General features: G+C 43.9%; 1 protein-coding gene across 1 annotated transcript in view; it reads right to left on the bottom strand.

Annotated features, from left to right (window-relative positions):
* The window catches only part of LOC112253925 (alpha-1,6-mannosylglycoprotein 6-beta-N-acetylglucosaminyltransferase A), a 115969-nt gene that overhangs the window by 54135 nt on the left and 36310 nt on the right, over nucleotides 1-25524 (bottom strand). The window contains exons 4-9 of the mRNA XM_024426034.2: nucleotides 13672-13748; nucleotides 11990-12079; nucleotides 9461-9532; nucleotides 7645-7806; nucleotides 5992-6161; nucleotides 604-738 (exon numbers count right to left, since the gene is read on the bottom strand). Of these exons, the coding sequence (XP_024281802.1) occupies nucleotides 604-738; nucleotides 5992-6161; nucleotides 7645-7806; nucleotides 9461-9532; nucleotides 11990-12079; nucleotides 13672-13748 (706 nt within the window). The remainder of the gene's footprint in view (nucleotides 1-603; nucleotides 739-5991; nucleotides 6162-7644; nucleotides 7807-9460; nucleotides 9533-11989; nucleotides 12080-13671; nucleotides 13749-25524) is intronic.

Raw genomic sequence — 25524 nt, 5'->3', positions numbered from 1 at the left:
CATCCTACAGGGAGGGACACAGCCTCGGGAGACTCAGAGGGACACAGACAAAGAGCCTGACAATGTTACCACTTCCCGATTAGTCAAAGCAGCAAGGAGGATGCAGATTCCAAAGAGACCTCATCACGTGACAGACGTAAATGAGGATACTAGGAAAGTCATTGGATACAAAAACTAGGATGTTCATATTTGAACTAAGACATTTTATGACAACTCCGTTAGATCTCAATCTGCCTAAATTAACAACATCATCACACACGCTCCAGAGTGGCGCAGCGGTCTAAGGTACTGCATCTCAGTGCTAGAGGCGTCACTACAGACCCTGGTTAGATTCCAGGCTGTATCACAACCGGCCATGATTGAGAGTCCCATAGGGCAGCGCACAATTGGCCCAGCGTCTTCCGGGTTAGGGTTTGGCCGGGTTAGGCCGTCATTGTAAATAAAAATGTGTTCTTAACTGACTTGTCTAGTTAAATTAAGGTTAAATTTAAAAAAGAAAGAAAGAAAATATCACACGTCCCAGCCCATAACTTATGGATGACGTGGGTGTGTATAAATACAATCACACACACACAGACAGAGTTGAAGATATGGAGTACTTACTGATAGTGGACCCAGGAGGGCCCCAGTGTCTTCTTGAACTGGGTCAGGCCCACAATGTCAATGTAGATGAGCTCCACCACCTTGTCCCCCTGGGTGGGGCAGCTGGACTTGTTCCCCATCACTCTCCTCATGATCCTGCACGAAGAGAGGGAGTGGGCTTAGTTAGGACCCACAGGGTGTATCTGAAATGGCACCATATTCCCCTATATAGTTCACTACTTTTGACCAGGGCTCTGGGGTTGAGAACAGTTCTAAATTCACTGTAACATGTACAATAATGTTGTATTGTAATATATATATTTTTTAAAGAGAGCAACAACATGTGAACACACAACAAACAAAGAGAAGAAAGCTATGGATTGTTTACACATAGTAAACCCCTCTTATTAAAAACCTGTTAGAGATAGGGGGCAGTATTTCCCCTTTGGATGAATTGCGTGCGCATAGTGAACTGCATCAAAATCTGTCCTATATTGCTAATATATGCATATTATAATTAATATTGGATAGAAAACACTCTGAAGTTTCTAAAACCGTTTGAATTATGTCTGTGAGTATAACAGAACTCACAGGGCAGGCAATCTTCCAAACTAGTTTTGAAATCCTGAAATTTGGGGCAACTTTGACGTCATCGCCCCCTCCCTTCCCAACAAGTTATGGATCTGGAAACACTTCCTATGTCTTCCACTAGATGTCCTCATTCCGTAGAAAGTGTAATGGAGCATTTGCTCTTTGACCTAATGGGAAGGAAAGTACTAAAGTGTCGCAAAAGATTCAGGTGCTTGAAGGCGCGTATGCGTTCGAGTGATTCGGCTGTTCCAATCAGCCAATGGATGGCCCGGTTGGAATGCTATTCGATCTGTATGATCATAACATCCTGAAGATTGATTCTGCACTTAGTTTGACCAGTTTCGTCGACCTGTAATATGTAATTGGGAAGTTTTGATGCAAAGTTATCTTGGACCAGAAGTCATTTTTGGGGCATTTGAGCTGAAAGTGGTAGCAAATGCTGCTACATGGACAATAGAATTGAACATTATGAAACAAAACGATTTATTGTTGAACTAGGACTCCTTGCACTACATTCTGATGGAAGATCATCAAAGGTAAGGGAATATTTATGTTGTAATTTTGTATTTCTGTTGACTCCAACATAGCGGTGAAATATTGTTACGTCTGAGCGCCGTCTCAGATTATTGCAATGTTAGGCTTTTTCCGTAACGTAAAAAAAAAAGTGACACTGCGGTTGCATTGAGAACCAGTGTATCTTTTTAATTATATGTAGAACATGGATCTTTAGTCAAAGTTTATGATGAGTATTTCTGTTATCTGGCGTAGCTTTCTATAATTCCTCTGGACATTTTGGAGAATTTTCTGAACATGGCGTCAACATAAACCGAGATTTATGGATATAAAATGCATATGCTTTTGTCATTTTATCTTTTGTTGTACAAAATGGCTACGTTTTTTCTTTGTTTTGGTGGTGGTCTAACATAAATATATGCTGTGTTTTCGCCGTAAAACATTTTTAAAATCTGACACGCTGGGTAGATGAACAAGGTGTTTATCTTTCATTTGAGGTATTGGACTTGTTAATGTGTGGAGGTTAAATATTTCTAAGAATATTTTTGCATTCCCTGCGCCACCGTTTCAGCTGAACGGGGGGGTGGAGTGCCTGTAGGGGAACCCATAGGCTTAGTGGCGCCACAGAACATGGCTGACGTTTTACATTCTCCCAACCAATTGTGCAATTTTTTTCTTTTTTTGCGTAACTTATTTTTTAAAACTTATTGTGTACATAATGTTACTGCTACCGTCTCTTACAACCGAAAATAACTTCTAGACATCAGAAAATCGATTACTCACCGCGGACTGGAAGAAAATGACTTGTTTTCCTTTAAAGAGTCCGACGAGAAGGATATCCTTCTTTCACTGGAACAGGCCCAGATCCACGCCTTTTGCGTGAAGAAAAGACGCCAGAAAAGGGGACGCAGATCGGGGATCCTTCTGAGACTCCGGAGGCGAGCGAGTAAACTCTCAATGCCTTACATTCTCCTTGCTAACGTATAATCGTTAGAAAATAAAATTGATGACCTGCTATTAAGATTATCCTACCAACGGGACATTAAAAACTGTAACATCTTATGTTTCACCGAGACGTGGCTGAAAGTAAAAACTCACAATATAGAGCTGGCGGAATTTTCCATGCACCGGCAGAACAGGGATGCTACCTCTGGTGTCTTTTTGTCAATAACAGCTGGTGCACGATGTCTAATATTAAAGAAGTCTCGAGGTATTGCTCACCTGAGGTAGAGTACCTTATATGAAGCTGTCGACCACACTATCTACCAAGAGAGTTCTCATCTGTATTATTCGTAGCCGTCTATTTACCACCACAAAGCGAAGCTGGCACTAAGACCACTCTCAACCAACTCTTTCAGGCCATAAGCAAAGAAGAAAATGATCACACAGAAACGGCGCTCCTAGTGGCCGGGGACTTTAACGCAGGCAAACTTAAATCAGTTTTACCAAATTTTTACCAGCATATCACATGTGCAAACAGGAACAAAAAAAATCCTAGACCACCTTTACTCCACACACAGAGATGCAAACAAAGCTCTCCCCTGACCTCCATTTGGCAAATTGGACCACAATTCTATCCTCCTGATTCCTGCTTACAAGCAAAAACTAAAGCAGGAAGTACCAGTGACTCGCTCAATACGTAAGTGTTCAGATGACGCGGATGCTACACTACAGGACTGTTTTGCTAGCACAGACTGTAATTCATCCAATAGCATTGAGGAATACACCACCTCCGTCATCGGCTTCATCAATAAGTGCATTGATGACGTCGTCCCCACAGTGACTGTACGTACATAATCCAACCAGAAGCCATGGATTACAGGCAACATCCGCAAGGCGCAGGAGACTAATCCGGACGCTTATGAGAAATCCCGCTATGCCCTCAGACAAACCATCAAACAAGCAAAGCGTCAATACAGGATTAAGATTGAATCCTAATACACCGGCTCTGATGCTCGTCGGATGTGGCAGGACTTAAACTATTACGGACTACAAAGGGAAACCCAGATGCTAGCTGCCCAGTGACGCGAGCCTACCAGACGAGCGAAATGCCTTTTATGCTCGCTTCGAGGCAAGCAACACTGAAGCATGCACGAGAGCACCAGCTGTTCTGGATGACTGTGTGATAATGCTCTCGGTAGCCGATGTGAATAAAACCTTTAAACAGGTCAACATTCACAAAGCCGCAGGGCCAGACAGGTTACAAGGACGTTTACTTCAAGCATGCGTGGACCAACTGTCAAGTGTTTTCACTGACATTTTCAACCTCTCCCTGACTGAGTCAGTAATACCTGCATGTTTCAAGCAGACCACCATAGTACCTGTGCCCAAGGAAGCGAAGGTAACCTGCATAAATGATTACCACCCCATGGCACTCACATCGATAGCCATGAAGTGCTTTGAAAGGCTGGTCATGGCTTACATCAACAGCATTCTCCCAGACACCCTAGACCCACTCCAATTCGCATACCGCCCCAACAGATGAAGCAATCTCAATTGCACTCCACACCGCCCTTTCTCACCTGGGTAAAAATAACACCTATGTGAGAATGCTGTTCATCGTCTACAGCTCAGCATTCAAAACCATAGTGCCCACGAAGCTCATCACTAAACTAAGGACTCTGGGACTAAACGCCTCCCTCTGCAACTGGATCCTGGACTTCTTGACAGGCCACCCCTAGGTGATAAGAGTAGGCAACAATACATCTGCCACACTGATCCTTAACACTGGGGCCCCTCAGGGGTGTGTACTTAGTCCCCTCCTGTATTCCCTGTTCACCCACGACTGCGTGGCCAAACATGACTCCAACACCATCATCACATTTTTTTTTAACCTTTATTTAACTAGGCAAGTCAGTTAAGAACGAATTCTTATTTACAATGATGGCCTATGAACAGTGGGTTAACTGCCTTGTCCAGGGGCACAATGACAGATTTCTACCTTGTCAGCTTGAGGATTCGAACGAGCAACCTTTCGGTTACTGGCCCAATGTTCTAACTACTAGGCTACCTGCTGCTGAAGACACAACAGCGGTAGGCCTGATCACCGACAATGATGGAACGGCATATAGGGAGGTCAGAGAACTGGCAGTGTTGTGCCAGGACAACAACCTCTCCCTCAATGTGAGCAAGACAAAGGAGCTGATCGTGGACTAGAGGAAAAAGTTGGGCCGAACAGGCCCCCATTAACATCGACGCGGCTGTATTGGAGCAGGTCGAGTTCCTTGGTGTCCATATCACCAACAAACTATCATGGTCCAAACATACCAAGACAGTCGTGAAGAGGGCACAACAAAACCTTTTCCCCCTCAGGAGACTGAAAAGATTTGGCATGGGCCCCCAGAATCCTCAAAAGGTTCTACAGCTGCACCATCGAGAGCATCCTGACCGGTTTCATCACCGCCTGGTATGGCAACTGCTCGGCATCTGACCGTAAGGCGCTACAGAGGGTAGTGTGAACAGCCCAGTACATCACTGGGGTCAAGCTTCTATATAATAGGTGGTGTCAGAGGAAAGCCCTGTCTATAACTGGAGGAAAGCCCAAGTTATAGACAGTTCTCTGCTACTACACGGCAAGCGGTACCGGAGCACCCTGTATTTAGCCTCGTTATTGTTATTCTTATTGTGTTACTTTTTATTATAACTTTTTATTTTAGCCTACTTGGTAAATATTTTTCTTCTTCTTGAACTGCACTGTTGGTTAAGGGCTTGTAAGTAAGTATTTCACTGTAAAGTCTACAGTTGTTGTATTTGGCGCATGTGGCAAATAAAGTTTGATTTGATTATTCAAGTAGGAAGTAATTTGAGACAGGTTTTACCTAACAAAGCAGGACTAGAGTACACAAAGAACATGTGGTAGTTTTTGCAGGTGTGTTGCAACCACCTCACATTACACTAGCTTTAGCTGTATTGTGAAGTTATACTTCTGCTCATTCCATAGGTGACTTTGGGGAGGTAATACCTGAGGCTGTATGTATCAAGCAACTGATGATTTAGGATCAGTTAGGAGTGCTGCTGATTTAGGATCAGTTTCGCCTTTTAGATCACAATGAATAAGACTACATGGACAGGGGAGACCTGGGCCTGTATCCCATAAAGCGTCTCAGAGTAGGAGTGCTGATGATCTGGGATGAAATCCTAACCTGTCCATATAATTTTATTCATTATGATCCTAGAATTGTTCAATAAGAAACGCTCTTTATAATTTTACGTTGGAAAACATTTTAACCGTTTTTCTACGGTACTCCGCACTGAACACCACCCAGATGTGTCCGAGGGGTGCACACACACACTCAACGGACTCACTCTTTGAGCTCGGCCAGGGAGGCGGAGATGCGTACGTCGTGGCCCAGCAGGTAGAGAGTGGTGATGAGGTCACTCCATTGCACCAGCTCCCCCAGGGGGCCCCCACTGAAGGCGTTCTCTGCAATCTTGAAGCCCGACTCCTTGGTCAACAGGCCCAGGTGCACCAGGATCTGATGTAGAGAGAGGGGTATAGAGTGTCAGTTCAGTTTAAATCTATTGTTTCTCATTGTGGCTCAGTTGGTTAGAGCATGGTGCTAGCAACGACAGGGTTGAGAGTTTGATTCCCAACGGGGCTATCAATATAAAGATTTATGGGAATGGGATATATTATCATCAACATATAAAAAATTCATACACTATTACTGGAACCCAATAAAATCACTGGGTGTAATATAGTGTGCAACTTTCTGTTGTTTTCTTTTTCAAGTATGTTAGCCAAATCGCCAACCATCTGGGTGTGTGTCTTTAGTTCTTGATATAATCCAAACACAAATCAATGGGTTGGAAAAATGTAATAAGGCATTTTCCCTATTCAAACGTAGCAGAATGTACGTCAAAGATGCACTCCACAGAAGACGTATCATTATTAACATCAGAGCGCACAAGACTCCTTCTATTCACCAGGGAACACACAGACACAGGAGAGAATCCGACATTACAATGTTCTGTGCTTTCTATGGACGTCTCAACACACTTTCAGCTGCTGTGTTAGCCAGCCACAATAATGCGTCCCAAACAGCACCCTATTCCCTATACAGTGCACTACTTTTGTCCAGTTCCCATAGTAAACTATGTAGGCAATAGGGTGCAATTTGGGACAGAGACGCAATCAATAAGGTGCATTGCAGTTTGTCCTATATTTATGTTGTATTTATAAAAAATGTTTTATCCCAGGCCCCCGTTCCCGCAGGAGGCCTTTTGCCTTTTGGTAGGCCGTCATTGTAAATAAGAATTTGTTCTTAACTGACTTGCCTAGTTAAATAAAGGTTCAATTTAAAAAATTGTCCAGGAATTCATGGGTAGAGAGAGGATTATGACTGTAATAATATAAAAAGATCTGTTTGTGCGGTCTTGCCAAGTTGGCTCCAAGTTGGCAAAACAGCACAAAGAGATCTGGGATCAGGCTACTTTGTTCCTGCTCTGAGCCTTTGGCATGATAGAGGTTGGGCTGAGTCCCGATTCCCCAAACTCCTCCCAAAGTGTACTCTTACTCACTCAAGCCAATGCTTACACCAATCACTTCTGGAAAAAAGTGAAGAATTGGAGTTTCAGGTGCAAGAGACTTTGTTCCACTCTAACTAGAGGGAGTAGGGTTCTCCCATATGTCATATCCATACTGTTCGAAGCCGTAGTCAGAAAGAGGAGGTGGAGGTGAATTATTTACAGTCCTGAAGATCACTAGGGAACTGAAACCTCCATTATTAATTGTTGGGGCCAGGTAGCTACCCAGAACACAATGGACTTTCCTTGTTTAAATTTTCTCAGTTCAGAAAGGCATGGGCTGATTCTGTTCTCTTGTCCAAGTAGATAATATATTTTCGGAGGTGTGTTTGTGTGTGTGAGTGCGTGCAAGTGTGTAAGTGCAAGCTTGCATGAGTATGTGTGTGCGTGCGTGCACATGAGTACGTGTTTGTGAGTGTGTCCGTGTCCTACCTTTTTCCTCTTGCGCTTGGCCAGGTTCTGCTTGGCAGCCAGGGCGCGGATGGCGTTGATCCAGGGGTCTTCCATGCGCTTGATCCGGAGCATCATCCAGCGGAACTCCTCTCGCCGAGACATGACCCGATATAGCTCCTCGAAGCTTGTCCGGATCTCCGTCTAGGAAGAAGACAACACAATTTAGACACCCCTACTCTTTAGGCGTTATGGTTTAACCCATTAACCTCTTTCAAGTTTTACCCTATAGAAGGAGAATGTTAGCCTCTGAAAGGGGGTAGGTAGACAGTCAGTAGGCACTTTTGTTTTGGATCGGAAGAAGCCCCAGGTGGGCGGAGTGTGCACATTTTAGACTAAAGTCAAATCTCCACCCACCTGGGGCACAGGACAATGACAAACGAGCACACCCAACTGTGTTTGTTGTGATCAGTTTGAGCAAAGAGGCAGAGAATCGCTGATCTTCATTTCATTACATAAATGAGTGGTTATGTAGGGTTTGAGGTCATTTGTAGATCAGTGATTCTGTAATGCTGTCAATCTCCAACACGCACATTGGTATCGAAATCCATCGATTCACTTGAAGGGATCGGTCACAACATACAGGATATAAAGAGGATTCTCATCAACTTAAACACTTAAGCTACAAAGTGCCAAGTTCTGCCAGGCGCTATTTGCATTACAAAGACATTTGGCTCCTCATTGAATGCTGGAATGCAATGATTGCAATCTATACATTTCTCAGCTTCTCTCGGGTCAATATTTAAGAAAGCTTTCCCAAAGCCGGCTTGGTTGAGATGCAGCCCTGCCTGCCATTAACAGCTGCTAAAGCTGGGGAAACAACGCACTAACAACGCTCTGGCAGTGTATTACCATCCCTCATCAGGACAGGAAATCACTGGGAGAGACAGGTCTGGGGTTGTGTCCCAAATTGCATCCTATTCCCTATATAGTGCACTACTTTTGACCATAGCGTTATGGGCCCTGGTCAAAAAAAAAAAATCACAACCACCATCAACGGTGATCTCAAAGACAAAAGGATCACTCATGTTGACATATCCGAAGGGGGGCAAAGAGTATTCAATTTGGACTTATCGCATTAGCCATAACCGGGAGCGGAGTAATATTTAAGGCCAATAATGACGAGCCACGCCCGGAGCTCTGAGCTCAGACGGCCCTGGAGGGAGATTTGAGCGAGAGCCCATTGGCATGGCGACAGGCATCATGGTATAAATCCTCTCCCGCTCTATAGTCAGTTACTAGCAGAATCACTGGAGTTACTCTACAGACAGTGTGTGTGTGTGTGTGTGTGTTAGCCTATGTGCACTAACATTGCTTATCCATTAGTCGATACCATTTGAGCTAAAAGACAAGCGGAAGAGGTCATTTCTAAAGAGCACATGATGTTATAACATTATAAAAGCAATTCAATGCCCTCGTGACTTGGCATTTGGCATTTGTTCAGGCCGGGTATTCGTCGTTATTGGCTTTAAATATTACTCCGCTCCCGGTTATGGATAATAGTCCAAATTGAATACTCTTTGCCCCCTGGCCAGTCCCCAGAGGGGTGAGAGTGAAAAGGACTCCAGACTGTTGGTCTTTCAGCAGGGTGCAGAGACTGGCACTTATGCCCTTTTCACTACTGTGTTTTAAGATATTTTCTTATCACACTGTCATTTTCACATGGTGTCAACCTGAACCAAACTGTGTTGGCTGTAATATTATATTTTCCTGTTGTTCTTTCCAGCGCGGTTCTAGCAACTATACTCAGTTTGACTCGGCCTGGCAGTGTGGAAAGCCCTTCAGTTCAGACACTCACCTGGCCCCTCCGGTCTGCCTCCTCATTCAATGTCTTGGTTCTCCACGGTAGGCGCGGGCACCAGTTCTCCACCTAAAATTACATTAACATCAGAACATAACATCAGAAGGAACTGAGATGTAAAATGTGACAGAGTGATTCATATGGGGCCTGTGAACTCTGCCAACGAAGAGGAGAGAGAGGAGAGGACGCAGTGTCGAGGGAGGGAGGAAAGGACACTAGGGTTTTGTCCAAAATGGCACCCTCTTCTCTATATAGTGCACTACTTATGACCAGAGCATAATAGGCCTTGGTCAAAAGTAATTCACTATATAGGAAATAGGGTACCATTTGGGATGCAGCCTAGGGGGCAAATCAGGCAATTATTAGACAGGTAATTATTTCAGTGAAAGCAGATGTCATGCTGACAGAGGCCTGGCTCGCTTTGTTCTCACTTCAGAAGTTCTGGGGTGGGGGGGTGATGCATCAATTACCTATGGTGGGACCAGCCTCACTGTTGAGTGCAGATACAGAGATAGTCATGTACTGTAATGACATCCTATTCCCTATATAGTGCACTATTTTTGGGGGTGTCTGGCTGATAGGGTGTAGGGCTCTGGCCAAAAGTATTTCACTACATTGGGGATAGGGTGCCATTTGGATAAACTCTTAATCAATTAAGCCTCAATAAACCTCATTCACTCACTGAGCCAGTGAGGCAACCAGTGCAACCCTGATACACTACAACTGGCCCTTAAAATGGAGGCTGGGGTTTTAGCTGTGACAGTCCCAACGTTGGGTCCATCCGTCTGGCTGTCCACTCTGAGCATGGGAAATTGTGCTACATCCCAAATGCCTCCTCACTCTGAGGAGGGTGCATTGCGTGCGTGAGTGCCAGACAGAACGCGTGAGAGAGGCAGAGAGGGAAAGAACAAGGCTGATACTATATGGAAATACATGCATATCGCCATGGTGTAATGGTCACATGACTTGAGTGCAAAATGCTCGGTGATAGAGAACGGTCTCACTGATCAGACTTCTCACTGGCTGCATACCTAAGGGTTCCCTATGGGCCCTAGTCAAAAGTGGTGTACTAAATAGGGAATAGGATGGCATTTGGTACACAGCCACCCTCTCTCCCTTAAAGGAAAATTCCACCCACACACACCCACACACACACAGTCCCAAAATGTTTTATATGTCAGCAATCAAGTTCTCAAAATATATAAACTTTAAAAAAATACAGAAATACAGCCGGTGTTATGCATTTCGTGTAATGAACATTGGCTATCTAAATGGGAGTCTTGTGAGTGAAAACATCCGAAGCTCATCAAAGATAAACAAGTTAATTTGATTGCTTTTCTGATTTCCGTGACCAAGTTACCTGCTGCTAGCTGGACAAAATGCTATGCTAGGCTATCGATAAACTTACACAAATGCTTGTCCAGCTTTGGCTGTAAAGCATATTTTGAAAATCTGAGATGACAGGGTGATTAACAAAATTAACAAAAGGCTAAGCTGTGTCTCAATATAATTCACTTGTGATTTTCATGAATAGGAATATTTTCTAGGAATATTTATGTCTGTTGCGTTATGCTAATTAGTGTCAGTCGATGATTACGCTCCCTCATGCGGGATGGGGAGTCACTAGAGGTTAAAGGAAAATTCCACACACGCACACACACACACACACACACAGTCCCAAAATGTTTTATATGTCAGCAATCAAGTTCTCAAGATATATAAACTTTAAAAAAATACAGAAATACAGCCGGTGTTATGCATTTCGTGTCATATGATGCTGAGTGTTGCATCATGATGCAAAATGCATCATACTGGCTTTTTATGAAAGGTATACATCTTGATTGCTGACATGCAAAACATTTTGGGACTATGTCAACAATGGACTAATGAAACAAATACCAGAATATAGATTTGGGGTAGAGTTTTCCTTTAATGAATCTGGTGCATGTCTTTCCAAACAGGTTTTTTTCAGTAGAGTAAAAGTACATTGCATGGTTCTTCCCCCAAGCACTGCTCTCAACCGATACAACATTTAGAAGCTCCCATATCTGACCAGCTCCCATATCTGACAGAGAATAATCAGCATAAAGAGTCAGGGACTTGAGTTTGATTAAAACAAACTACAGTTGGGTCATTGCTACTTAGCAATGAGCTTCTCATTGACCACCAGAGGACAAACCTTATTTGTGAATGCTACGGTATAAATGGGCTTTACATCTCAAGTGTAGTGTTTGCATGTGCGTACCCTACTCGCTAAGGTCATCAGATAGCTACAGTACATGTTTCCATATTAACGCCTAGAAAAAAATGCAACGCTGTAGGATAATTCACAAGTAAATAGTTCAGTCGTCAAGGGCGTGTGGAGATGCAATGGATGAATACGTAAAGAGCTGGGGAGTTCCACATCCCCCAGGCTGTTAACACTGAATGTCAACAAGTAGATCATACCATAACAAACATAAGTGGACAACCAAGGACACACACAGACACACACACACACACGGACACACACGGACACACACTCACCTCGCTGAGATATATGAAGAAGGAGCAGGTGGAGCCGTCCACGCCGTAGTTAGTGTAGCATGAGTCCGACCGCCACATGTCCTTCATCCACTGAGGAAGAGGAGGAGAGACTTGATCAGGACTGAACACAATAGATACCAGTATAGCCTATCAATCCACATCTTGGCCAGTCCTCCCATCCCATGTCTGTGTGTGTGTGTGTGTGTGTGTGAGGACTCATCAATCCAAGAAAAAGAACCAGGCAATATAAGCAAAGAAACAGTGACAAAAATGTGACTGGGCAAAGTGTCAACAGCATTGAAAGTGAAAAAGTGTTTTTGTTAAATGGGCTGATGTTTTTTTCGAAACTCAACCGCAAAATACAGTGTTTTCAGATGTTCACAGATGGAGATGTGCAAAACAGTCTGCTGAAGCCCAGTGAAGGAGCAGAGTGAAGGAGCAGAGTGAAGGAGCAGAGTGAAGGAGCAGAGTGGGGCTACGACTTGGCCAAGGCTACGGGGGAATATGGCAATCACTTACACATTCTGGGTTAGTAATAATGGTGTTCCACTCAAACACTGACACATTAAGGCTGAGTCTCAAATGACACCCTATTCATTATGGGCCCTACATAGGAAATAGGCTGCCATATGGGAAGTAGCCTACCTCTTTCCATCGCTGCAATTCCCATCTGATTTTATAAATCGGATTTCCATCCCATTGTTTTTGAATGACTAGGCTATGCAGAGTGGGTGTAGGTTTATATGAGACTGCCCTAACTAATTCCACTGAGATTGACAGCCACCCAAGTAAATCCCCTGGAAGGTGTCACGCCCGGCAGCTGAAAACATCATTTGCAGCTAATTGACTTAAAGGTATTCTACAGGGGTTTATGAATTCCGAAGTATATTGCAATCGGGAGGAGCAAGAAGTCTTCAATTTGTCTTTTGTTCCTGCTTAAAAACCTTGTGAAAGATTTTTCAAATAATTATTATCCATCAGAGCACAATAACAGGACGGAAAAGGTTGCCAGTAGGAAGTTTGTACCATGTACAGTATTATATAGCACTGTGACAGCTGGGATTTCCACCATACCCCATAAAAGCACCCGAGGAATAAAATAAACTGTTATAAAAGTTATTTTACTAGCCGACAGTTTTATCAGCAGAAACATTTAGGCCACGCGGAACAGAATACATTGAAAAGCTGCATTCTGATTTAACCTCAATAAAACACTTGAGATGTAATGTGGTTGAAATAATCCCATAAAAAAGAGAAAGGAGATAGACATTTGAGACAAACAGAGGCTAAATAGGACAAAACAACTCATCTGTTTCCGCTATGGAGCCTGTTTGAGCCTGGTTTTGGCTCTTTTAAATGGTGATCGGCTAGCCATGCCTGCCTTTCCTTGGTGCCAGCGCCAGTAGAGGCTTGGGAGCAGCCCGCAGAGCAGATGGCCTTTATGATATGACAGTATCTGCTCCGGGCAGACTCCGGCCTGGAGCTGTAGGCCTGTGATTACTGCTGCTGCTGGTGGTTGCTATGTGTGTGTGTGTGTGTGTGTGAGTGTGTGTGTGTGTGTGTGTGTGTTTGTGTTTGCGTGTTTTCTTGGGTGCGTGTGTGTGTGTTTGATTGGGTGCGTGTTTGATTGGGCGCATGTTTGATTGGGCGCGTGGGTGTGTGCGTGCGTGCGTCTCGCTCACCTTGACTTTGCCCTCACAGTGAGGGAAGCCGTCCATGGGGGGAAGCTCACATTTCTCCTGAGCGCCGTTCAGCAGATCTGCGGAAAGAGAGAGAGAGAGGAGCGAAAAAGAGGAGAGAGGAGAGAGAGGTGATAAAAAGAGAGGAGAGATCAATAAGGTCAGGCACCAGCGTTGGGAGCAAACCGTGCAGGTGTGGAACTGACAGAAAAAAAGACGACACGGAGAGATCAATACACACGCATGAATGAACCACACTCCTGTGCACATACACACTGCCTCAGGCATGTATGCGTGTGACACATCAAAAAGCTCCGAACAACCAATGACTTCGCTGGGTCTGTAATTCCATGTATCCTCAGGGAAGTGATGGTATTTTGAAGAGACTGAACATGGCCCAGAATTGAAACAACATATGTACGCATGTGATGTGTGCCCTCCCCAAATAGCATGAGCACAGGTAGCGTAACTTGTGTGACCACATGGTACCATCCATCCATCCATCCGCAATAGATACACGATGCCACAGAGGCTATTCTGTTCCCCTGGCCGAGCATACGGTGGTGTGATTTCCATACCTGACGCAGGTTCAGATAAGCTCGCCTCACACCGACAACAGACGTGTGGAGTTTAGATATGCCAGGGCTACTAAGAGGCTTCAATGGAATGGGGTGCTGGGAACAGTCACACTGCAAAAAAATAAAATGTGATGGCATCTCCCATAAATAAAAGATGACTTGTTTCAATCGTTTTTTGTCCAAAAATGATTGGGTGCTATTCCATATGTAGGAAATAGGGTTGCCCCTTTTAACTGTTTGTTTCTCTAGATTTCACAAAAACAACAAATGTTATCCTCGTATTCCTGTGAGAATGAAGACACCAAGGTTGGGAGAAGGTGTCCCATTAAGAAATGGCTGTTACATGACAGAGGTGGTGATGAGGCTCAGACAGGGCTCTATTTTCTCAGGGGGCTGTCTGAAAGGCTGCCATCATGCCCATCGTCATGGACGGAGGATTGGAGAGAAGAGAGAGGAGAGAGACGAGGCCAGACGAGACAGCCGGTGTGAAGGTAACTTTGAAGGGATACTTTGGGAGACAGAGACAGATGAACTTGTGGATACCATCTGTGTCCAGTATGAAGGAAGTTCGAGGCAGTTTCTCGAGACAATGCTAACTAGCAATAGCACAATGATAAGGAAGTCTATGGGTATCTACTAGCATCTAGGGGCTCATTGCCAAAATCCAGAAGTATCTCTTTAATGACTGGCCTGTCTGAGAGGTGGACCAAATTGCCCCGTCATCAATTCAAGGCTGATACTCTCTCACAGTCCGAGAAAAACTTAGCTTGGACTGACAAGAGGATATTGCCATTGGGTCTGTGGCTTGGCCACGAGTGGATTACTGGTATCAGCACTGACATTTAAACAAATTCGATATCAATAAGAGAACCTTTGCAGACTACGTGTTTTGGACAAAAATCCCAAGGTTCCTGTTAAAAATCTCATAACAGTCACTACCTGTTCTGTGATCATTTGTTCTGAAGTAAGAAGCAAAGCATCGGCACAGAATGGAGAGAAAACAAGAGGCAGGCTTTTTACCATTTGCGACCCATGGGGAGCTTGCCAATAACAAAGACGCAGACAGAGTGACAAAATCTTGCATCCAAAAGGCTTGTACAGAGCCAAACATTACACAATACATCCCTTTGTTCTATAGCAATTGAGCAGTCCCGGATTCATTATTAAACCTTCAGGACCGGCTCTCCCCAAACTCTGAGTTCTGACGAGACCCGCAGTGTTTGGGCTAAAGATTAGACTAAAACTCTACAGCGCATAGACCAAAGAGAATTATTCCTTTTGCACAGAGTAGCAATCACTAAGAAACAAAAGAGATTTCAGTGAGAGAGAAGAAAATGTATCAGAATTCTAATGAACAGAATGTCATGTGATCGCTGCACGCAAAAGCTATTCTATACGACCACGTCAGGAGTGTGTTTGTGTGTATCTGTTACTGAGGGGATCTCAGGCTGATAACAGAGTATGTTATCTCTACTCCAGGAAAAAAAAAAATCACAGATTAAAATGTGTTTAATGCACACAGCGCTTTGGCTTAATAACCCTTGATGTAAAGAGCTCATGCTGCGACGCTGCCCTCTCGTCTATTTTAAGAACCTTGTTGTTTTCATACTCCCCAATGAGTACACAATATATAATACACAGCATAGGGGTGGATGCAGTAAACAATGGTGATAGACAAATAGACAAATGAGAATAGACAAATGAGAACGCTCCGGGGTGAAGTTCCACCTAGGTACAGATCTAGGATGAGCTTCCTCAAACTTAACATTAAACACGAGAATGTTTTAATGTTTAATTGAAATAAACAAGATTTTTTTTTAAAAGAAAGACAAAAGTTAAGACTGTAAATGCCAAACTGACCCGAGATCAGCATCTAGCGGATACTTCAACCTACACCAATAATAACCAAATTTCCAGCGGGTCCAAGCACCTAAAGATGCCTTTGAGGCTGCTCTCTCCTGTTTCAGTCATAATCTGCTAAAAGAAGCCTTTGAACGAGATGAGACAGTCAATCACAGCGTGTTTGAGGGGATCAGTTTGAAGGAGGCGCTGAATCAATCATTACATAATGAGTAAGCCCGAGCAGTGATTCTGCGCAGTCTAACTGCAATGGAATCCAACATGCACAATGCAACACCTGAGCCAGTGTGTGTGACATTGCAGGCTATGCATTTTTGCATGCACCCATTTATTGATTGCATTTCGTATTTGATGCGTGTATTTCTGTAGTGCTAATTTGTAAAAGAGACCAGGGTATTAATATGACTCCCTGTTAAAACAAAGGTGAAATAAATGCAGATATGGACAACGGTCATGTGGTCATGAGACGGCTAGCCTAAGACGAAAGGGCCTCTGGTTTAGCCATGGTTTCCCGGGGCAACAGGAGCAGGAGAACAATAGGGGGAGGCAGACAGATTATTATTGAACTATTTCCTATCATAGCCTTTCGAACAAAGGCCTCGCACTGGACGAAGGGGAGAGTAGCAGACCTCATGCTGAGCCCATCAGCCTGTGTCCACACAAACACACACGTCTCCCTCCTCCTCTGGACAAGACGAGATGAGACCAGCTGATATGAGCTGAGACTGGCTGAGATCTCACCAGCCAGAGTGTCAGAGCCAAAACATGGCTTCTTAAGTCGCTGCTGCTTTAATCAAGCAGAAAGAGCTGCCTGTCGCCAAGTGGCAGGCTAAATATAGCCGCATTATAATCAAATGTCAGAAAGGTGGTATTTAAACCTAACAAGAGAGCTCTCCACATGCTGTGCCTTCTTCAGAGCATCTTTAAGCCCGATGAGCATCTTTAGTCTGATGAACCACACAACGGTGTTTAGGATTTAGATTGACATGCTGCACTGTGGTCACGGCAACTGCAACGCCTGCATAATAGTACTCTGTGGAACATGCAGCGTAAAAGAGGGTTTGGGGGGGGGGCAGACAATGCAAATAGTCCGGGTAGCCATTTGATTACCTGTTCAGGATTCTTATGGCTTGGGGGTAAAAACTGTTGAGAAGCCTTTTTGTCCTAGACTTGGCACTGCGGTACCGCTTGCAATGCGGTAGTAGAGAGAACAGTCTATGACTGGGGTGGCTGGGGTCTTTGACAATTGTTAGGGCCTTCCTCTGACACCACCTGGTGTAGGCAGCTTAGCCCCAGTGAAGTACTGGGCCGTATGCACTACCCTCTGTAGTGCCTTGCGGTCGGAGGCTGAGCAATTGCCTTTCCAGGCAGCTGTAGAACCTTTTGAGGATCTGAGGACCCATGCCAAATCTTTTCAGACTCCTGGGGGGGAAATAGGCTTTGTCGTGCCCGCTTTACAACTGTCTTGGTGTGTTTGGACCATTCTAGTTTGTTGGTGATGCGGACACCAAGGAACTTGAAGCTCTCAACCCTGCTCCACTACAGCCCCGTCGATGAGAATGGGGGCGTGCTCGGTCCTCCTTTTACTGTAGTCCACAATCATCTCCTTAGTATTGGTTATGTTGAGGGATAGGTTGTTATTCTGGTGCCACCCGGCCAGGTCTCTGACCTCCTCCCTATAGGCTGTCTCGTCGTTGTCGGTGATCAGGCCTACCACTGTTGTGTCGTCTGCAATCTTCTGATAATGCGTGCCAATAAGCCCTCCGAGAGCCTAACCAAACCTCTACTTGACAGGTAGAGAGAACTAAGGAGGTGATGGTGGAGAGATGACACATTTAGCAGCATTGCATAAGACCACTTCCACTGAATGAAGGAAACATGAGGGTGCTACTCAATGACACAGTACCACTGGAGATCTTTGAGGAGGAGTTCTATGGTTTGCCAGTACAAAATGTCATCCGATCAAAGTTGGAGTTGCAAAAATTCATTCCATTATACCCTTGCTCGAAATCCAGATGGAACTATTAACAGATGATATCAGATCCAGACAATCACAAAATACAATTCTGTAATTTTACAAGCCTAAATCAGAAAGGAAGGCAGCTACTAGCAGTAGTAGTGCTGTATATCCAAGGTAGAAAGAGGAAGGAGGCATTTTCTCTCCATTGTCATTGTGGTTCTCTGAGTTGATCATAAAGCTAAACCCAGGTTTAGCTTGGGTTAACCCGAAATGGACTTTGGACTAAATACATCAGGCTCAAGTTACACCCCTCCTCTTCCTCAGCCCCCCTTCAATCTCAATCATTTCCTCACAGTCCTGCGCTCATCATCAACCACCTTCCGACATTTTAGCTTTCTGGACGCATTACGTAAGGAAGAAGCATCATGGAATCCACTCAACAATGAAAGGTGCCGTTACAGAGTGGGAGAGATACATGGGGTGCCCTATTCACTATATAGTGCACTACTTATGACCAGAGCCCTAAGGGCCCTGGTCAAAAGTAGTGCACTATAAAGGAAATATGGTGCAATTTCAGACTCAACCATGGTCCAAATCCATAATGGCAAGATATAAAAAATATATTTTCCGCGCTTTGCATCTCTCACCGCTTCTGTTCCATCAAGACCACAGCTCTTCGGCCAACTTTGGGTGTACTTTTCCCTGCGAGTGACGAGCAAAGACATTTTTGAACACCTCATCAATTAAGCAAGAGGCAGCTAATGGAGAGTGCCCTCTCAGCCACAGAACAGCTATAGGCTCTCAGTGGGGTGACAGGAGGAGAGGGGCTGTGTGTGTGTGTGTGTGTGTGTGTGTGTGTGTGTGTGTGTGTGTGTGTGTGTGTGTGTGAGAGAGAGAGTGTACACACTTGTTTTCCTACATTATCAGGACACCAATCTCCTAAAAATTCACATAATGCCTTGACAAGGTAGGACTTTTTGTTGTTGAATTTGGTCAAATTATATTTAAATGTTTAGGTTTAGGTTTTTGGGGTTAAGGTTAGGGTTTTGGGGGTTTAAGGTAAGAGTTAGGTCTAGGGGTGAGGAGGAAAAAAAGTGGAATTCCACAAAAATAAGGCTGTGTGGACTTTGAGGGGATGTTGTGGAAGCGGAGAAGCTGGATGATGGCCATAATCAGGGGTGATTTTCCAGGGAGGAAAAATATACACACAGACAAACCTGGAGCGAAACTGCCAGCGTGGCTGCTGTTGATTGACTCTAGTCTAGAGAAGTCATCCAGAACAGTCTTTATTCTCTACAGGACTTCACAACAGTGTAAGAACATAACAACATGCCTGTTCTAGTGTGTGTGTGGTGTGTGTCCGTGTGTGTGTGTGTGTGTCCGTGTGTGTGTGTGTGTTCGTTCTCGGCTACAGGCTCTCACCAGGGCTTGTTTTCCTAAAAGCATCTTAAGGCTAAGTTCAGTGACCTCAATGGTTCTAACGATGAACTTAGCCTTGAGCTCAATGGTTCTAATGATTAACTTAGGCTTAAGATAATTTTGGGAAACCAGGACCAGAACTTCAGTCTCACAGCAGCGTAAATAACAACAGTTCCCAGAGTGCCTGTGGCAGCCAAAAGCCTTGATTTATCATTTCATCATCTCCCAAGCATGACTAACGTTCCCCGGATCCAAATTAATTAAGAAGAGCTATGTAATATTTACTAATGAGACAAAGCCGCAACGGAGGGAAGAAACCATCGTGAGGGTAACATTTCTGAGAATTCAGGTAGTCAGGGACTGGGCTTTGAATAGCATTTGAATAACATTGACTCTGTACCGGCACCCCCAGTATATATCCTTGTTATTTTATTGTGTTACTTTTTATTTTATCTTTTACTTTTTTCTTAACTATATTTCTTGAACTGCATTGTTGGTTAAGAGATTGTAAGTAAGCATTTCACGGTAAGGTGTTGTAACCGGTTGTATTCAGCGTATGTGACAAATAAAATGTGATTTTAAATGTTCATTCCTCATTCAAAGGGCTTCAATGTGCTGTGTGGGTTAAAGTTGCCCCTAGATGCTGCATTTCTTCCACTAATGGTTAACAGGGCCTAAAATTAACACCATCCACCTGCGGGTAGATTTTGGCATTGACGGGTGGTCAGGGCGAGCAAATAGTCAAGAATTATCACATTTATAGTCAAATAAATGCTGCAGTAGCTGTTTTCAAAGTATTTCTGCCTTGTCGTTTCATAGCTGGTAAATTAATCACACAAAGTCAAAGAACTACGTATCCTATATAGCTTACTCTACTTTGCACTACAACATCGCCTGGCTGGTGTGTTGAGTGAAATATACATTTTTTGAAGCACTGCGCCCAGCCATAAAAGTCTGTCTAATTTACTTGAAACTAAAGTCTGCTGAAGTGAGACTTTGTCCTTGGGTTTCTTGGCTATTTACATTGTTTTGTTCATAAACTAGGTTGTTTTTCCATGTTGGAGTGTCAACTACTAGGAAAGAGAAGAAAACGCTTCTACTAGTCAGAATCAATCTCAAAAGGCACAAACAGGACTTAAGTCTGCACTACAACGGTAACCTTAAAAGTGCAGGTGGACATGTTTGTCTCCTCTGTGATACACTATATATACACAAAAGTAGTGGATTCAGCTATTTCTGCCACACCCGTTGCTGACTGTTCGTTGGGAGCTTCATGAGCAGCCCCACACAAGGCAAACCTAAGATCACCATGCGCAATGCCAAGTGTCGGCTGGAGTGGTGTAAAGCTCGCCGCCATTGGAGCAGTGGAAACGCCATTCTCTGGAGTGATGAATCACGCTTCACCATCTGGCAGAATCTGGGTTTGGTGAATGCCAGGAGAACCCTACCTTCCCGAATGCATAGTGCCTACTGTAACGTTTGGTGGAGTAGGAATAATGGTCTGGGCTGTTTTTTCATGGTTCGGGCTAGGCCCCTTAGTTCCAGTGAAGGGAAATCTTAACACTACAACATACAATGACATTCCAGACAATTCAGTGCATTGAACTTTGTGGAACAGTTTGGGGAAGGCCCTTTCCTGTTTCAACATGACAATGCCCCCGTGTACAAATAAAGGTCCACACAGAAATGGTTTGTCGAGATCAGTGTGGAAGAACTTAACTGGCCTGCAAAGAGCCCTGACCTCAACCCCATTGAACACCTTTGGGATTAATTGGAATGGCGACTGCGAGCTAGGCCTAATTGCCCAACATCAGTGCCAAACCTCACTAATGCTTGTGGCATTAGTGTCTCCGCAGCAATGTTCCAACATCTAGTGGAATGTCTTCCCAGAAGACTGGAGGCTATTATAGCAGCAAAGGGGGACCAACTCCATATTAATGCCCATGATTTTGGAATGAGATGTTCAATGAGCAGGTGGCCACATACTTTTGGTCATGAAGTGTATTTTGGTAAAAAACAATAAATAAATAAATAAATATATACAGTTGAAATCGGAGGTTTACATACACTTAGGTTGGAGTCACTAAAACTCATTTTTCAACCAAATCCCCAAATCTTGTTAACAAACTATAGTTTTGGCAAGTCGGTTAGGACATTTACTTCATGCATGACAAGTCATTTTTCCAACAATTGTTTATAGACAGATTATTTCACTTATAATTCACTGTATCACAATTCCAGTGGGTCAGAAGTTTACATACACTAAGTTGACTGTGCCTTTAAACAGCTTGGAAAATTATTGAAAATGATGTCACGGCTTTAGAAGCTTCTGATAGGCTAATTGACATCATTTGAATCAATTGGTGGTGTATGTATTTCAAGGCCTACCTTCAAACTCAGTGCCTCTTTGCTTGACATCATGGGAAATTCTAAAGAAACCAGCCAAGACCTCAGAAAAAACATTGTAGACCTCTATGAGTCTGGTTCATCCTTGGAAGCAATTTCCAAACGCCTGAAGGTATCACGTTCATCTGTACAAACAATAGTACACAATTATAAACTCCATGGAACCACGCAGCCGTCATACTGCTCAGGAAGGAGACACGTTCTATCTCCTAGAGATGAACGTACTTTGGTGTGAAAAGTGCAAATCAATCCCAGAACAACAGCAAAAGACCTCGTGAAGATGCTGCAGGAAACAGGTACAAAAGTATCTATATCCACAGTTAAAACGAGTCCTATATCGACATAACCTGAAAGGGTGCTCAGCAAGGAAGAAGCCAGTGCTCCAAAACTGCCATTAAAAAAAGCCAGACTACGGTTTGCAACTGCACATGGGGACAAAGATTGTACTTTTTTGAGAAATGTCCTCTAGTCTGATGAAACAAAAATAGAACTGTTTGGCTATAGTGACCATCGTTATGTTTGGAGGAAAATGGGGAGGCTTGCAAGCTGAAGAACATCATCCCAACTGTGAAGCATAGGGGTGGCAGCATCATGTTGTGGGGGTGCTTTGCTGCAGGAATAACTAGTGCACTTTACAAAATACAGGGAGGTATATAATGTGGCTATATTGAAGCAACATCTCAAGACATCAGTCAGGAAGTTAAAGCTTGGTCGCAAATGGGTCTTCCAAATGGACAATGACCCCAAGCATACTTCCAAAGTTGTGGCAAAAAGGCTTAAGGACAACAAAGTCAAAATATTGGAGTGGCCATCACCAAGCCCTGACCTCAATACTATAGAACATTTGTGGGCAGAACTGTAAAAGAGTGTGCGAGCAAGGAGGCCTACAAACCTGACTCAGTTACACCAGCTCTGTCAGGAGGAATTGGCCAAAATTCACCCAACTTATTGTGGGATGATGTGGAAGTCTACCCGAAACTACCCGAAATGTAAACTTCTGACCCTCTGAGAATGTGATGAAAGAAATAAAAACTGAAAGAAACCATTCTCTATACTATTATTCTGACATTTCACATTCTTAAAATAAAATGGTGATCCTAACCGACCTAAGACAGGTAATTTTTACGAGGATTTGTGAAAAACAGGAATTGTGAAAAACTGAGGTGTATGTAAACTTCCGACTTCAACTGTGTGTGTGTGAATGTATATATATATATATCACACACACACACATTTTCAATACACACAATATTAGTTACGTCTTAGTAGTAATACATTTATTGTTTTTGAAACATTACAAAGCATGCTAATCCATTTTTGTATGTTTTGTTAGTGTACTTTTTTTGCCACAGTGGCTGGTGGACCAAAAAGTACATTTTATGCCCTGATGGTTAAGGTTAGGATTGGGGGAGGAGAAGCTGATCCTAGATCTGTACATAGAGGAAACGCCAGAGTGCAATGTGCAAGAACAGGTGTACCCATTCGCGCTCCCATTCATTTAAACCTAGGCCTATGTTTCCAAAGGTTGTTCTGTAATATCAGCATCATAAACTACTTTTCCCCTAGCATCACCATAAACGACCTGATTTGCACAGAGGCAAAAGAGAGGTTTTACATATACAGCTCTAGTGTTTTGCTGGCGGCGACTTTGTGCCTTCACACAAAGGCAGGCCATAAACTGGTTTAAAGTATATAGACCATAAAATATCAGAACTGTGATGGAGAACACATGACTGTTTGTACTTCTATGGGGTAAAGTCTCTCCTAGGTACAGATCAAGGATCAGCTTCCCTCCCCCCAATCCTAACCTTAACCTTTAGCGGGAAAATGCCAAACTGACAAAAGATCAGCATCTAAGTGCAACTTCACCCTACACCCAGCAACACTAGCTAGCACCAATATGACTAGCCTGTAGTCAAATGTCTCATACTGCAGCTACAATATTTGCATAGCATTATCCATGCAGGAAAACATTGGTCCTTCCCAAGGCTGCATGATAATATGTTACTGTGTGTACAGCCAGCATGAAACAATCATGCCTTGTTACTGACTGTAGCGGGATATCTTAAGTGTATCCTCTATTACGATTCCTGTCAATAAAAACATCAGCACATTCTCTAAGACCTGACTCAATCACTAAACCGAGGTTAGACTAGCCAGGTCCCAGATCTGTTTGTGTGGTCTTGCCAATTCCTATGGTCATTGTCACGTCAACTGAGAGCACAAGATCTGGGACCAAACTAGGGTTGTTGGAGAGTGCATTGATGAATTACGAAAAATAGTCAAATCTACCACCACGAACCAGAGTAGAAACAGATGCGACCGCCTCAACAACAACACATGCTGTACAAATGTAGGGCCCCAGATGAGTCTAATGTTGATCCTCTCTGAACGTATACAGAGCCACTGTTAGTTCTAACAAAACCCAAATATCTGTTGCAGCGCTCTGTTTACCGACCCCCTGAATACGGCTGCCTCGTTCAGTACGGCTCAAACAGTCGAACACAAGCAAGCGGAGGAGAGAAAAAGAGACAGAAAGGGAGAGGAGTGAAACTGAGTGGCGCACATGGCCTGGCTGCTGGAGCCAGCCAGCCAGCCAGCCAGCCATCCCATCCAATCCAGGCCTTGATCAGGCAGGGCACTGCAGAACATGTTTTCGAGGCATGATACAGTATCCTCCTTTGTGAGCTATGCAAGTGGCCACATTTCTCAACCTCTCGCAGTTTGTTTACATTTAGATCCTCATCCGCACTCCATATGAATAAGTGTCTATGGGGAGACCTCCAATACTTGCTCTAAAAAAGTGAGCTAGACAGGGGAAGAAAACATTGCATGTTGTACTGCAAATGGTTTGCTAAATCTGGACTGATGCAAAGCAGAGGCCTTCCTGGGCCGTAACCCCAATGTCACCCTATATAGTGCACTACTTTTGACCTGGGCCCGCAGTGGTGCACTATGTAGAGAAAAGGGTGCCATTTGGGACGCACCCCCATGAGTTGTTTCCAACTGGATCTGTTAGCAGCCTGTTCCAGGAAAAGCCTAGAAACATTCAGCAGTGCCCTCAAAAACATGCTAGAATGTTTTCCATTATACTGTCATGCAGGTGGAACACAGAGCAGGTTTTATCTCACTTCCAGAGGAGATAAGGAAATTCAAAAGCTCATGGAAATGATTCAGAATACAAATGTCCTTTCTGGCTCCTAAGATAGCAATCTTGCTTTGTAGTGGGGCAATTTATTCAAAAAGCAAGACTATCTAGCCTACTCCTTGTTCAAAAGCCTTTTCTCTTGCCTACCTCTGCGTGGTGTCGGTTACCCAGTACCGACGCCTTTACATTTCACTGTACAATTGCCAAACCAATTTGACTAAAACCCAACTGCAGTGAAAGCTTGGAAATGTCAGTGCTGTTCTTGGCGAGTGGCCCTGAGCAGGGTGGCAGACGAGGTGTGATGGCACTGAGGCACCCGTCCTTATTCACAAGCTGGTGAGAGGGCGGTGGTGCATGTAACAGAGGTGGTTCGATGAACCACGCTGGTGTGATGAGTAACTTTGTTTGCAATTTGGATGAGACCGGAAGCCTAGGCTTTACCTCAGAGAGATGACACGTTTGCAGGAGACCCGGGTTTGAACCCA

The sequence above is a fragment of the Oncorhynchus tshawytscha genome, linkage group LG14, assembly GCF_018296145.1.
Source record: "Oncorhynchus tshawytscha isolate Ot180627B linkage group LG14, Otsh_v2.0, whole genome shotgun sequence".
In the NCBI taxonomy this organism is placed as follows: domain Eukaryota; kingdom Metazoa; phylum Chordata; class Actinopteri; order Salmoniformes; family Salmonidae; genus Oncorhynchus; species Oncorhynchus tshawytscha.
Note: the sequence above shows the minus strand (reverse complement) of the source record. Positions and strands in the feature narration are given on the sequence as shown.